The sequence below is a fragment of the Rhinolophus sinicus genome, linkage group LG05 (assembly GCF_036562045.2).
Source record: "Rhinolophus sinicus isolate RSC01 linkage group LG05, ASM3656204v1, whole genome shotgun sequence".
Taxonomy (NCBI): Eukaryota; Metazoa; Chordata; class Mammalia; order Chiroptera; family Rhinolophidae; genus Rhinolophus; species Rhinolophus sinicus.
Window position 1 is genome coordinate 178,227,266 of NC_133755.1, and position 15,648 is coordinate 178,242,913.

General features: G+C 46.3%; 1 protein-coding gene across 4 annotated transcripts in view; it reads right to left on the minus strand.

Annotated features, from left to right (window-relative positions):
- Nucleotides 1-468: 468 nt before the first annotated feature.
- PRKN (parkin RBR E3 ubiquitin protein ligase) overlaps nucleotides 469-15,648 on the minus strand; it is a 1,115,215-nt gene continuing 1,100,035 nt past the window's right edge. For all 4 annotated transcript variants that reach the window (XM_074333793.1, XM_074333791.1, XM_074333790.1 and 1 more), the window contains 2 exons: nucleotides 8,752-8,869; nucleotides 469-2,792 (listed from right to left, as the gene is read on the minus strand). In XM_074333793.1, the coding sequence (XP_074189894.1) occupies nucleotides 2,680-2,792; nucleotides 8,752-8,869 (231 nt within the window). In that variant the 3' untranslated portion in view covers nucleotides 469-2,679. The remainder of the gene's footprint in view (nucleotides 2,793-8,751; nucleotides 8,870-15,648) is intronic.

The window sequence follows — 15,648 nt, forward strand, 5'->3', positions numbered from 1 at the left end:
TCATCCAGGTCACGCCAACATGGCCTCCTTGTGACCTGAATGGAGCACAGCCATTGAAACAGTTGTAGAGAAATGCAGTGTCAACACACCCACATGGGCAGTAGTGCAAAGTCATGAAACTTTTCTGAAATGACATTGCAGAGAAAATCCTCGTGGTCTTTCCCAACTCTACCTTCTGTTTTAAACATTTATGAGTTTGCGGAAAGGCAGGAAAGGAACTAGTAGATTTTTAAATGATGGTTTGCTTTTTAGAGTCCTTTCAAATGTTGATAGCACTTAAGAAACGACCTTATTTTCAAAAGAAAACAAGCAGGGTTCCCTGGAGCTCAGATTAGAGATAAAAAGGGCCAATGCATCACCAGGAGATCCTTTCAGGCCAGAGGGAGGCTCATGGAGTGACATGCTCTGGGCTTCCCTCCCACACCATCGGCATTTATTGAAAATATGTCTTCAAAGATGGACTCAAAGATCTTTTGATGCTTTTATTGACAGTTTGAGCACAACCTTAGGCCTAGTTGTCAAGCATTTCTTTAGACATTTCAGAGAAAAATAAAGATTCTTCTGTAAAGACTATTTTTATTCTTTGGACATGTTCACATGTTGTTACACCATTCATGCGCAAGCATGTTCATTTACAGTGGTTTCTGATGCACATTCATTTATAGTGGCAGTTTTTTCTTTACTTTGTTTTGAGAATAAGTATTCTATTCTGGGGGGAAAAAAGGACGACCACCAGGAAAGGAGCAGAGACCTGGGACTTCGATGGTTCGATGGTGCCTGAATGCACGGAGCCGACTTTTCAGCCACGGCGCACATGCAGATCTGGAGGGAGGTAATGGCCCCCCTCATTAAACCCCAAACTATGGAGGGTATGAAATGCTGGGTGCTCCATGTGATGGAGGGAGCCCTCTGGTTTGTCACGTCAGGTCAGTGCAAGGAGCTGCTATTTACGGGGATTGTCAGGAATGTAAGTGAGGCCCTGAGTGGTTCCAGACTGAGCACTGACACAGGCCCCTGGGACGTGTGGCTCACGCCTGTGAACTCCCTTTTTTTTACACTCACAAACCTTGGCTGGCTGTTTTCTCTGCACAATCGGCAGGCTTCCTGACAGGAGTCTGGCGGCCTGGGGGTGACCCTGGTGCACTGAAGCCACACGAGGCTGTTGGTGCTGATGTGGCTGCCACTCTGCATCCTGTCCCAGGTGCAGCGCCTCAGTGGGAAGAGCGAGAGCAGGAAGGACGGTCCCTGGATGAGGAGTTAGGGAAAGAGGGGCAGATGTCCTTGGGACACTTTCTGAGATCATTCCCTCTTTCTCCTCAGCAAGGATTTCTGGTGGTATGTCTACAAAGAGAAGCCCTGCTCCCGAGTTCATAATTTCCAGGGTCCCTAAATCCCAAAGGGACCCCATGTGCTAGTGAACTCATTATGCCCTAATGATGGTCACTATTTTCCTGAGAAGACAATGAGAACAAAAGACAGTGGTTGTACTTCTTCAGCTGCATACTGTGCTGTAGAAAACGAGTTTGCTGCATTTAGTGCACACACACCTTTTGAACGTGTCGCAAATGCATCAAAAAAACAACAAAAAAAAGGAAATGTGATCAACAGTCCAATTCGATCCATGTTAACATGAGGAAATATTCTGGTGTGAGTTTACCGTCCCAGGGAAAAGAATATTCCTTGGAGTAGCCCCCAGTTTTGCAGATGGGGTTACAGTGTGGTTCTGCAGGAAGAACATAAACCCTTCTGATAGAGTCAGGCACAGTTTTGTTTTCATCGTCCTGGAAACGTTCCTTCTTGGAAGATTCTGTTTTAATACCCTGCACTCCTAAGAATCATTGAGAATCATTATGAAATCAATTCTAAAAGTGTCTCCTTAGAGGCACCTTATCCAGTAAATGTACAGTGAAGCCACATGTATTTCTAAAGTTGCAAATAATGAAGTGGAATGAAAGTACATTACATTTTGATTTCTTCCGTGCAATTTAAACGTTCAACATTCGAATTAACTTCCATAATTTCTCACTTAGTTGACAGGTTGATTGATGCACAGTTGCTCTTTCATCAACACAGTGCACAAAGACAGAATTCTTGGGCTGAACACATGGTTTTGACTGTTGCTTGTGGTTCTTTGGGAATCGATGCTCTCTGAAAACGTAACTAACAGCATTGCTCTAAGAGCCGGGTATACAGTTCTGAGAACCCACTGCCGTCAATCTCACAGAGAACCACTGACTAGACCCTTGAAACTATTGCCCACTGCACCAATGGCTTCTTCTCAATATTTGCCAAAGGTGAAACGCAGGAAAGTAAACCTGAGAAATCTCCCTGTGTGTACTTACCCAGCCTGTCTCGAATTCACCCACGAATGACAACACCCACGAGTCACAGAGCTGCATTTGCTCTGTGCTCTGCTCTCTGCCTACCGCTGAGGCCTGAGACCACTTTTTGCTATTCTCACACTCAGCTCTGCTGTTTCCATGGGTGCAATGAATCCCATAGGGGATCCCAGAAGCTTCTCTTGTGACTGTTTCTGTGATTTTGGTAAGAACTTGGTGTGTGTGCGTGTGTGTGTGTGTGTGTGTGTGTGTGTGTAGAAAGCAAAACTAGCAGATGACAGTCGGACACTGGACGTTTCCAGGCAGGATGTCGGAGAACGCAGCGTCGCAGTCCCTCCAGCTACACGTCGAACCAGTGGGCCCCCATGCAGGCGCGGTTCCACTCGTAGCCACACTGCCAGCACCACTCGAGCTGGCACTGGGGCTGTGGGCACTTCATGTGCATGCATCCTCCTGTGGGCAAAGCACTCAGGTGAAAGGCTGGCAAACACGCGTCCCCACAGCAGCACGCTGCCCTAGAAACGACTGCTAAGGGAGCCGTGCAGACAATCCAAGCGCAGCATGTGGGCTGAGAGAAACACACCAGGAAGCACACAGGGGGTTGTCAAGTACAGGCATTCACCAAGAAAGGCCACTTTCATTGAGGACACGTTGCATGTATAAATCGGAGCTTATTTACTTCTCCTGAAGTAGGATTCAGAGACAAATGCTTTGTGTGGCACCCACAACGTCAACTCCTTACTTAAATATATGTTTAACATTTTAAATATACGTTAATATACTTAATAATTTAATATATAACATATAACAATGTACCTCTATGATGTGAGTCATTTTTATCATTTCTTTAGTGTGACTTGGCTTGGCAAAATGCACAAAATAGGAGTTAGGACCGCAATCATAAAAATATTTAATAGGGAATACATTCCTTAATGGTATGCACAGTGTAATTTAAGATGAGATGGACAGAAAGAAACAAATGAATAATGCTAGGTGCTCTGCATATATTATCTCATTTACTCCTTAAAAGCACCTTGCGAGATGAGGGCATTACTTGGTTGTAGCATTTTCTTAAGGTCAAGGACTTTCAAACGGCATAGCCTGAGATTTAACCAAGATCTCTGTGGTTCTGATGTCCCTTTTGTCACAGAGCAGGGCCTTTGAGCATGAGATGAAGAGTCCTTTACGTGGGGACTTATTTTGGGACGCCTCACCTCCTCCCTTTTCTTAAATACATTCCTTATCTGCTTCTGGGGCTCAGACACCAAGTCTGCCAGGAAGAGATGAGGACGTTATTTGTATGCAGTTATATACAGGGGACTGTTTCTGACGGAATTTTCCAGGTACTCAGGCAAAAGCAGTTTCTTTGCTTGAATACTACATAACACTGAATGTGCTCCATTATTCACTTTTACCAATTATCTTGTTAAGTCATTTTTTTCTTTGGCCAAATTTTCCATGTAATTGCTTCAGTGCTGCCCCATTTTTATTACTAAAAACCTGGCATGAGAACATCTGATTTAAAATACCTATGGATAAGTAACTAAAGGCATTTGTTTTAGGATAAGTTAAGGGCATTTGAAATCCCATACCTTTCTACTTCTTTTTGGTTTGTTTTAAAGATCATGTAAAATTTATAAATATGTGGAAAATAAAAGGGAAAACTCACTTATGATGCTTTGATCTTAACATTGCTCATTTAGGATTACACAATTACAAGACTGTGTAATTTTCAACACATTTACTGATTGTATACTTCTGATGTAAATAATACAATAAAAATGTAATACTATAATCACTTAAGTTTCTCTGGAATATCATAAAAAATTCTTAACCAATGCATTGAAATTCAATGATATATTAAAATGATGCTAATGAAAGGTTCAGAATCTTAATGGATATAGACTACTGGCATTACAAATACGATTTTATTACAGAAACTAGAATCACAGCAGCACAGTAGGAGAAAGGAAACAGGAAGAGAGGATATTCACTCCCCTTCTGTGGCTTAACACACACAAGGCAATATTCTAGAGCCCATAAAATGGAGAAGCATCAGGGACTTGAATCCTGAAAGCTTTGCCAGCTTAACAGTAAATGTGAGCAAGAAGCTGCCGACAACTTCACACTCATTGGTGGATATTTCAGTGAACAAAGATGGCCTCCCTCTTCCAGAATTCTGTCTACTGGCCAACACTCAGGCCAGGAGAAGCCCAGCCTTTGCCCAGTCACCACCATGGCCTAGGCCAGCCACTCTTCATTATATTTAATGAGAGTAGAAGTTCCTGAACAATTTGAAGGCAATTTAACTGGCAGCAGACACGTACTGATCAGAGAATGGAGCTAGAATCTCATCTGCTTGAGGTGCAATTGAAGCATCGAGGCCTGGGCAGGTGTCCCCAACATACCTCACAATGGCATACTAAGAATCCCGAATTGAAATCACTTGACAAGCAGCAGGAGTGGAAGGAACTCTCTGATGCTCCTCTGACACCCTAAATGCAGGAAATAAATCTCCATGACAGGGGCCCTCCCTGCTCCTGACGGTTGAGAGACAGTCTATCACAAGAGGTAAAAAATCCAGAGTCAAGAAAGCGTGTACAAGCAAACCTTGTAGCCTTCGCGGATTTATTACCTAAGCCCCAAACTTGCCTGGATTCCTTTCTAATGAGCACTGTCTTTGTCCTGTCGATGTGTCACAAATTTATCATTTCTTTGTCTAAGATGTACAAAAAGTACCTAGTTCAGTCATTTCTTTGAGCGTCATTTTATGATCTGAGCATGATATTGTGAATTTCCCTTTCGCATACATTAAACAGGGTTGTCTCCTGTTAATCTAGCACTGTGTCAATTTTGCTGTTTTAATATTAGTCCAGCCGTGAGAAGTAAAGAAGGGTTGAGGAGGTAAATTGGTTCCTTCCCCAACAGAAGGAAGAAACTTCCAAAGATTGAAGGGGATTATGGGAGGAAGTACCAAGGTTAAGCTCGTGCTTACAGTGGAAATAATTTTCATATCATTGCAGCTTTGCTGATGGAAGAATTACATCTTGGGGATTGTGCTGAATACGAAATGGGCTATGAGCTCAGGTTGAGAACTAGACAACAAAATTAGCTCTTCTGGCTTAATAGAGCCTACATTTGTTGTAGAATATACTTTCAAACAGTTTAGACTATCATTATAAGCTTTAAGTTTCAGCTTTTCCGTTCACAGATTAAACATCTATAGGTGGGAAATTAATGCTCTGCATTTATAGCACATCACAATATTTCAAAGAAATAATCAGAGTTGGAAACTTTTCTACAGCCATGTATCACGGTTCTCCTTCAATTCCACCTTCCCGGGCTGCTGGTGTGGTCGGGAGCAGAGGCATTTCTGACCATAGCATCTCCCTGTTTCACACCCTGGGATGGCACCGTGTCTTACAGTCAAGTCCAAACGCCTCATACCACTCAGGGCCCTACGCTTTCTGTCGTACCTACCACGTAGCGTAAGCTCCTGCCCGGCCTCTTCCAGGACTCCAAACAGCTGGGCTTCCGGCACACACACACCCCTGGTCACACTCCTTGCCTTTGTATATGCCCTCTGCCTAGGGGCGCCCCTCCGACTTCCCTGACTGGCTAATTTCCCCTGGTCCTTCAAATACCAGCTCACTGACTCTTCCAGGAAGCGGTCGGTTGCTTAACCCCCAGGTCTTTGTGAGACAGGTTACTTAGCATGTTGTTAGGCAGACAGGAAAGTCCCTGGGAGAATAAACAAAAGAAAGCCATATCCTGAAACTTCAGGTTCTGAAATAACTCCTTCACTTAGGACAAAATGTAACAGTGCCTTGAGGCTAATAAATTATCTCATAAATCCCTTTTGGCCTGACAAACTGAACAGATCTGATAGATAGAAATGGGTATTTTGCTAATACTTTCAGGATGGGCGAATAGGACAAACCTGGTAGACGAATTCCATTAAAAGGCGCCAGCTCTTCTTCCATAAACAGGCAAGGGGAGGTTTAAAAGTGGGGTGCCCTCAGTCACTGGGCACCCCACTCAGGACCCCCTCCGGTTTGGGAGCTCAACCCTTTGCTTTCAATAAACTATCCTCTTTTACAACTCTGCTTCTCCTGGGTCCATTCCTTGTTTCCATTCCTTGGTCTCGTAAAACATGACCCGGCACTCACTCACTCACTGACTCACTGACTCAAAAGTCCCCTACATCATTTGGGGACTCACAGAAATATTCCTACATCGTTTGGTCTTTACTAGTTTGCTTCCTCTACCATATTTTATCAAAATATCTATTTATGTGTCTATCTCCTTTACTAGCTACTTTTTAATTCAAAAACATTTGCCAGGCACTCTTCTGGGCCTAGGGCACAGACAGACAAGTTTCGTGACTCTTGAGGACAGCAGAATGGTCTCTCACGATTCCATTTGCCTTCTTTAAATAGCTGTGGCATGGAACTCTGGCCTGTGTTCACCAACACTGCACACGCTCTCCTCTGAGGGGCCTTTGGCTGTTGTCCCTTCCTGTTGCCCATGCAATGCCGCTCAGTCCGTGAAGCCTAGAAAACTCTTTCCTCTGACTCACGGAGACTTCTCTGTGGAGGTGCACGCAACCCCACTGCCTTTTTAGGAGCATTCCAGGATGCACAGGGGTAACAATAACTCAGGGGTCAATTTTTTCCTGGGGGGTGGGGACAGTTCGCTCAGAGCTAAGGAAGCTGCCGTGCCTGCTGCTCTGCGATGCGTTGGCACCCTGGTCTGCAATAAGGAAGACTTCCTAACAGACATAACTGACGAAAGAGAGACTGGAGTGCCCATAATGGGGCTCACTGCACACAAGCCAGCTCTCAGCAGCCTGCAGACCAGGGCGCCCTTCAGACTCAGTGAGGAGAACGTGGGAAAAGCTGCACTGGATGCTTCGCTTTATTTCCCATCTGTGACGCGCTGCTGTGTCCACCTCAGACACGCACACGTGTTTCACATTTAGAAAGAACTCTGGGCACTGGGCTGTGTTATGACTCTAAACTAGTTGTCACATCCAGGGCGGATGGCAGCAGGTGCCCTGCGGGCTGCTGAGAGGTACGAGGGTCACTGTGAAAGGGGCAGCACAAAGGACACTCTGAATATGGAGTGTGACTTCAGATCAGGCCGCAAAGCTGGGGAGAGCCACACAGCGTAGCCATCAGAGCAGCGGGGGGTCGATGGGGTGAAGGGAAAACCACAGGCACAAGCATGGACGCATCAGCACGGAGCTGAGCGCGTCTCTCTATGCCCTTCACATATGACACGGGCCACATGTCTATTAAGGCAGGAGCTGGGAGGGCAGTCCTTCTGCCCACGAGCTCTCGCAAGTCTCCCCACAGCCGCAGCAGCCCCAGCATTCATGAGGAGGAGGAGGACGTGACTGCATGTGTGAGGAAGGGAGCCTGGGCCTCCTGTGAGATGCTGCCCTGGGTTTACGGCCTCCTTAGGGGGAACCATTCCAATATGGATGCCGGCATTTCTAAGCCGGGAAACCCCCACCGTAGGACGCGTACGTGGGTTCCTGGAAGACTTTGACTACAGTCAATGTCATTTAATCCAGAGGTACCTTCAAGTTGTCACTTCACAGTCTTAACATTTAGAGAGCAGTTGGTAGAAGGGAAAAGAAAAAGCCCTACTGGGAAACACATTCATGTAAAGGGTATTTTAATGAGGGAGCTGAGTGTCATAGGCGCTAACTCTCCACGGCAGGGACAGCGAAACCAAAGCCCAGAGTGGGGCCCAGTGTTCAATGGGACGCAAATCACTGGGTCATGAAAAAAAAAAAAGGACACCAATTGGTTAAACAAAATTAAACAGATTTCTGAACTGCTTTAATCTGCTAATGTACCGTGTGAATGGGGCAGTAGTAGCTTCCCTATGTGACTTCTACGAGGGTTAAATCATCTGACACTTGTAGAGCGCTTAGAACAAGCATGCAGTAAGTGCTCAGTGCAAGTTAGTTTCTTTTTTGCTATTGTCCAAGAAGGGGATATGGAAGGAACCACTTGCCAAATTGATTTGACGTGGTGATCTCTCCTTTCCCCCAATGAGCATCTCTAGACACTAGGAGAACATTCAGGAAATACGTGACTTGGAAGTGTCTCTAGCATCCTTTCTTTTCTTTTGTTTGGTTACAGTAGTGGACAACTTATCAGACACAATGTGTCTAATATTATGGATAACAAGTAATAACAAGGGCAATCAGATAGACGAGGGCTTGCAGCTTAGGAGATTCAGAAGGCTGACGTGGGACAGCTGAGACCCAAAGTCTGGCCGGATGGCTCCAAAGCCCCGAGCTGAGCTGCCCAGTTAGAGAACCCTCCTCGCGTGCCTGACGGTCACAAGCACGCAGCTAACGCTCTCCAGGAAGAGCTCATCAAGTTCTCAGACTCACCGTTTTTCTCCACTGGCACGTGGCAACGAGGACAGGGCTTGGTGGTTTTCTTGATTGTTTCTTTGGAAGATTCTTCCCAGCGAGCTCGCTCTGCTGCCTCCTCATCCACTCTGTAGGCCTGGGGAAACAGAGACACAGGAGTTGAAGCTCAGATCACTGTATTGGGATTGAAGCACTGGTACAGGAAATTCTTAGAGATGGAGCTGCCCTCAGGCAAGAAGCTCAAACATAAACTCCCTTGACAAGTGGTGGATGGGGCTGGACACGCACAGAACATGGTTTTCTTGGCACACGGCCTGCGCTTACAAGCTAAGATTGCTCAGTTTTACAGTACGAGGTCCCCTCTTTTGTTGTTTTGAATAATTGTAATAAATAACACCAACTGGGTGCTTAATAGGCAGGCAAGGTGATAAATGCTCTTATACACTTGTTACAGGCTTCCTCAGGTGAGTATATTCGTGTGTTTTTTTGTGTGTTTTTTTCTTCTCTTTTACGTGGAGGATTAGATGAGTTAAACAATTGGACAAAGCTGGTAAGTAGGAGAGTCTGTGTGACACCAAAATCTTTGCTTTTAAACTGTCTTCTACGTCTTGTTATGCTTCATTCTTGCACTGGGAAAGTGGGAGACTCCAAATGTTGTCACAGAACAGACAGGAGCAGGAACAAGGAAAGAAGTGGATGTGACAGGGAAGGTGACAATGGGACTTGGGAGTAGCCCGAGGTCAAGACTGTGGGCTGAACCGCCAGCTGCCTGGGTTCAGATCAGAGACCCCGCCATCCCCGCAGGAATGGAAAATTCCTTAAGCTCTCAGAAAGTTCTCCTCTCACAGATGGAAATGAAAAATGCCTAGTGCCTTGGGGGTGTCAAGGATGAAGTGGGTTACTTTTTTTTCAAGACTTAGAACGAGTATCTGACACATGCTGGTAAGTGACAATATGAATTACCTCAGGAACTATAACACAGCGAGCTCTCGTGTCATGTCATAGGACTAAACCACCCCTGGCTCTTCCCATAAAAAGGAGAGGGGACTCAGAGCAGCCTCTGCAGACAGTCATTCTGTACCCGTCTAAGCGTTCAGACACGGCTGTCTCTCCACTTGCTTCAACACTAAGTGACATGTGCAGAAAAATAACTGGCACATTTGGGGATTCAATACAGGAGCCTTGTGGTCCAGAAATAGATTTCAGAATGTTAATCCAAACGGAACCCCTCTGTCTTGTCCACTATTGTATTTCACATTTTTTTTCTATGCTTTAAAATTAATGCGAGCATGCAAATCATTTCATTAACTTGCAACACCTCTTTTAAAACATTCCCAGAGATAGTTTTAGGTTCAGAAACTACTGAAAATAACGTGAAATATAATTTAGCGAAGGAATCGAATACCATGAAACGCTCTAGTACTCTGATGTTACTCTAGTAACAACGCTGATAATACTGTACGAATTTATAACACCTTATTTTTTACACTTCGATTTCCATGATTTCACTTGCCCCGCACAACTAACCTCGAGAAATCAGTGGGCACAGACGTCACACTTATTTTGCAAATGAGGCCTCTGAGTAGTAAGAAGGCCACGGGCCAGGTGCAAGGACACTCACTCTACAAACAGCAGTGTCAGTGCCAATCAAATGCAAAATCTGCAAAACCTGAAGGATGGAAACCCAACCCAGAGATGCTCTCACCTGGGTTCTAGCCCCCAGCGCGGTGCTTTGACCACAGCCTCTGAGCAGGTTTTCTGGGTGATGAGAGTGAAAGCTCTGCTGGGAAATGCCCACCTCAAGGGGCTTGTCCTCTGGTGGCCCTGCAGTGAGCCACCTGGATGCGTGTGGCACCTGATGAGTGGAATCCCTCACCTCAAAGATGAATCCAACTCGTATCATTTCACCTTTAGATTCTACATGCTTTTGAAATGTTTGAGGGCTTCAGTGTTCAAGAACGAAGTATTATGAGGTAAATAACTGTGTTTATACCTAAGTTTCAGCTTATACTTAATTTTTCTTTTTTAAATAGGGATTAGCGTTTGTGTTTCTGGTATTTCCAATAGAAAGGGAGTTCCCAGGGCCAAGAGCACATCTGCGTCGTCCTCGTGTCTCCTGTGTCTGGCATAGCGTCTGGTGCCTAGGAGGCACCCAGCACAATTCAGCTGGGTGAATGAGTGAGTGTCACCCCCACAATGGCCCTGACTTGACAGCCGGCTGGAATGGGACCCGTGAACCAGGAGAGGCAGGCAGGTGCGGTGCATCTGTAATGGCAGACACTGGGGGGAAACAAATTTCTTTCTGTGACTTGGCCATCCCTTTCACAAAGGAAGTTTCCTTTATAACACAGAGGGTGTCATGTGACGTTTGAATACTTTGTTAGATAAAGCAGAGTCAGTTTAAGGGCTAAGAAGCAACCACAGGTCACTGAGAACTTCCTTTGGCTCGGGGACAACGTGAGGTGCACTTGTGGCTGCGAGCCCAGTGATAAAGCTGTGGTTAACGAGAACCATCGTACAATTTCCTAAGTGGGTTTCTATCCTAAGCATGTGGTCTTCCAGTCAGCTCAGATTCACGTGCGGCCATAACTTGGGCATTTAGATCAGAGAAATATATAATTTTACCTATTAAAAATTAATTTCAAAATGTGCTTCTCAGCAATACAGCACACTGGGTGCTAAGTGCAATTTCCCCCAGGTCTACACACCTAACAATGCTGGATGGGTGCAGGCACCCATCGAGGGACCTGCCACCCTGGTCCCGGATCTAGAGTGTGGTCCCTAACTTTTCTTTTTTGTGTCATGGATCACTTGGGTGGTCTCTGAACTTCTCCTCACAATGTTTTAAAGTGCAAAATATAAAATTCAGAGGATGCCAACTATCTTGAAATATAGTTATTAAAACATGATCAGGAGAGACTGGATGGAAGGCGGTATTTGGGCAGGTGCTTTCTCAAATGATGGATAGAACTTGAATGAATAAAGGGAGGTAAAAGGACCACTTCTGACAGAGGGAATGGCATGACCATACACCGGGCACATGATGAACGTTAAAGCAACATTCATGAGTGTACAAGGCAGGACGGCAGGCACGAGTTCGTGAGTGGTCCCGTGCATTGTGTGGAAACTGCCAAGAGGGCCAGCGACGGCTGCAGTGATAGGAAAGAGGTCGCAGACATCATGTCATAGGTGAAGAACCAAAGAGAAAAAAGTAAGTTGTGGGCAGATTGCAAAGGGTCTTGAACCACAGGCTGTTTTTATTATAAGAGGTGCCATTTATTGAGAACCTCCTATGTGTCAGATGCTTTATATCTGCCACCTTTAACCCTTGTAACAACCTCAAGCATACGCTATGTAATATGCTCTCCTTATTCTGCAGGCGAGGAAAAGAGGCTTGAAGTGGTTATGTCGCTCCCCACCCCCAAGGTCATGTAGCTGCTAATGTAGACATCCGTCTGTTTGGTCCCTAAGCCTCTGTGTTCCCTCCTCAATTGATCACTTGGGAGCCAGTGGGGAGTGAAGCATGAAGTAGCACGGGGGCAGGTGTCACTCACTGAAGCCTGGGTGGTGAGACCCTGTGGCAGAGTGGGGACACCTGACAAGTTAAGGGGTGATGTGTGGGAAGAAGATGTGGAGGGGGGAAAGCATGAGCTGTTGGCATGGGGTGAGCCCAGTCACCGGCTGAACAGCCCGATGGAGAGGCCCAGGGGGCAGTTAGAAGTGCGGGAATGAACCCTGGGGAGGGGGGTGCAGGGAAGTGACAAAGGTGCTGGCTGGAGCACATGCGACAGAACAAGAATGCCAAGGACAGACCCTCGTGGAGATGCCCACCTTTAAATGTCAGAGACAAGCGGAGAAAGCCTGGGGCATGAGAAACTCCCCAAAGCCTAAGAAACAAGGCACAGCGGTGGATGTGTGAAACGCTTTTTAGTACCACGCTAGAGAAGTTTCTGGTGAGTCTGCTTGACATTCATCCAACTCTCTCCCAAGGGAGGTAACTCTGACTAGTCACCCCCAACTGATTACTAGGCATTTTACAGCCTTGAAAGCTTAGAGGTTAACTTGTGGAAAATTGAGAAAGTGTGAATGTTCTTTTTACTGGTAGAGAGTATTTCCCTAAAAGATACGGTTTGATTGCCCCATAGAGCATGAACCAGTTCTGTACGGAACTTAGAAACCATACGTCAGCGCATTTTCCCAGTAAATGATACCGTATCCTGTTCCCCAAATGCTCACAGACCCAGCTCTCTTGCCCATTTGCTGGTTTCCTCACTGATTTGACGAATAAGACAGCAGGGTGGGCTAACACAAAACTGTCTGTGAGTCGTGCTGTGGCCCCTGCCAAGCTGTGTGTTGGCGTCTGTGGTGAGCAGTGCAGAGCGGGGGCCGAACGGTTTGAAGAAGAAACAGTCCTGTATTAGGAGGGCACTCTCTGTGTCAGGGTCCTGGATGATTTCTTTAGTAAGTGGAGCCTCCCGGAAAGGTAGGTCTTGTTATCAACTGTGTTGGCAGAAGAAACCACAGCTTTGAGAGGCTTCAGAGCGAGGCCAAGGTCACAGGGTCTGTGAGCCGCAGCATCAGAATCTAGACCCTGAGCTGTCTGATTTCAGACCCCACGCCGTTGCTACTATGATTTATTCGCTTCACTATGGGGATGGAAGGGTTGAGGCCAGGCAATCTCAGGGAGCAATCTCTGCGTCCAGTTGCGGCCAAGAGGCAGTGGGGGAAACCTCTGCTTCCTCTGCCGTCGTCACGAGCCCTTACTGTCCAGCTTCCTGTGCCAGCAGCCTGACGCCTTCACTCCAGCCCTCCTTGCCCGCCCTCCTGCCACCTGCTGTCACTGCTACCCGGCTGGCTCTTGCTTCCTTCCACCTGACCTGCTGAAACTGTCAGAAAGGACACGAGGGAGGCCCCCATCGCCAAAGTCAGCGTCTTTTCATCTCTGATTGTCTCCCTGCTCCCAACACCTGTGGTCTTCCTTCCTCCTTGGCAGCACAGAGCCACCAAGAGCACCGAGAAGGCCTTCAGGAGGCCGCTGCCCGTGCAGCAACATTGCTTTTGTTCCTTCTGAGCTTCACCCTCTTACATCCATGTGGGAGAGGACAGCCAGGGACCCACGTCATTGCTGCTGGCCTGACTGACATTGGGGCACCAGGGAACAGAGTTCTGGAACAGCTTGTCAGTCGGCTGTCTGGGCCAACGCGACTTTGCTTTAGACCTCTGACTGTCAATTCCCAGGGGAAAGGGGCTGTCATCAAGCCCTTTCCACTGAGATTTCTGCTTAGCATTTTTTTACGATCATCCTTGTACTGATGTTCAAATCCTTCTGGAATAATTGCAAGCAAGGGACGTGTGCCCACTGCTTCAGGATGCCTAGGGATTTTTAAAAAATACCAATTCTCATGGTCACACCCTGGAAATTTGGATTCAGTAGTTCTGGGGTGGGGTCCAGAAATTTGAATTGTCAAAACACCCCTGGGTTTTGGGAACACCCACATTCACTCGGCTGAAGAAGAACAAGTTTAGTTGGATAAACACTCTGTGATAGCTTTAGTCATCAAGCTGTAAGGCGACGACTTGATCTCATGCTGCCAGAAGGGAAGGGCTTTCTTCCTATGACTCAGCATTATTGCCCTGCATGTGACTCACCGGGGCTCATATAGGGCAGTGTAACAATTGGGCCAACTGTGCAGACCTCTGTGCCTGCTCTCTGCTCACCCATCGGGAGGAGGAGTGTGGAGTGGGGGTGCAACGGGACAAGTGTCTCTTCCCACACATTTGATGGCTAAAAACAGCAATTTCCTATGCTTTCCTACATAGCTTCAAAGTGCTTCAGCAAGGTCAAGTATTGACACGATAGCTCAAGAAGGGCCCATGGCTTTGGCCTAGACAGAGCTAATTGTTCCGTGACATTGAGAGGTGTCTGTAGCACAAGAAGCAGGTCGGTGCTGAGCTTGGAGCCATGGTGCTGGTTTAACTCCCAGCTTCAGGTTTGCTTGCTGTGTACCATAGACAGAAGCCAGAGCGCAGTCCCTGCTCATCTGTAAGTGCCAAGGGTACAGCACTTACCTCCCAAGGGTGGTTTTGAGTCAGTGAGATGAACAGACAAAGAGCTCAGTCCAGAGCCTGGTGTACCCCGAATGCTAAGTTCGTATTGTCTGTGATAACAATCATTATTGTCCTGTCATCATCATCATCATCACCGCCATCTCCGACTTACAGAGATGGGACGATTAGACTATGGCGTGTGCATAAACTGAAAAGACCGCTAAAGGCCTGGATTGGCTGTAAGTCTCCTTTAAAAAACACAGGTAAATCAAAGTGCCCTCACAGAGGTTTTAAAACCTGTGCCTACGAGACACTTTCATATACAAGCCAGTAAGACCAACGTGAGGAGCTATTCACATACATGTTATCTTCCCTGCTTTAGGAAACTTATTCATGACGTCTGTTTAGCCAATAATTGGACAAGTATATCCTAATTCTACAGTCAGTTTACATCTATTTTCCAAAAAGAAATCAGATTGCCATTAATCACTGAAATCGTAGTTGGCTTAATTCAGATGTGAATGTTTTTAGGTGAATGCCAACTCTGAAGTGTCACCCTGTCCATCCAAACTGCATGCCCAGATAACACGCACTCACCACGGAACTACTGAAAACTCCCGCCTCCTCAGATAGGAGCTTTCTCAATCTTCCCAGTCACAGCAAAGTCAAACAAATGGATGTTCGAGTCCAAGGTCACTGCTTGTGAGTCACAGCACTCCATCACCTTTCAGGCACGAAGATGTCACCAAGTTTTGTTCTCACATTCTTGAAATTATTACGCTCTCTTTTTGGAGAATTATCTATCTTACCTATCCATCCATCCATCCATCCATCCATCCATCCATCCATCCATCCATCTATCTATCT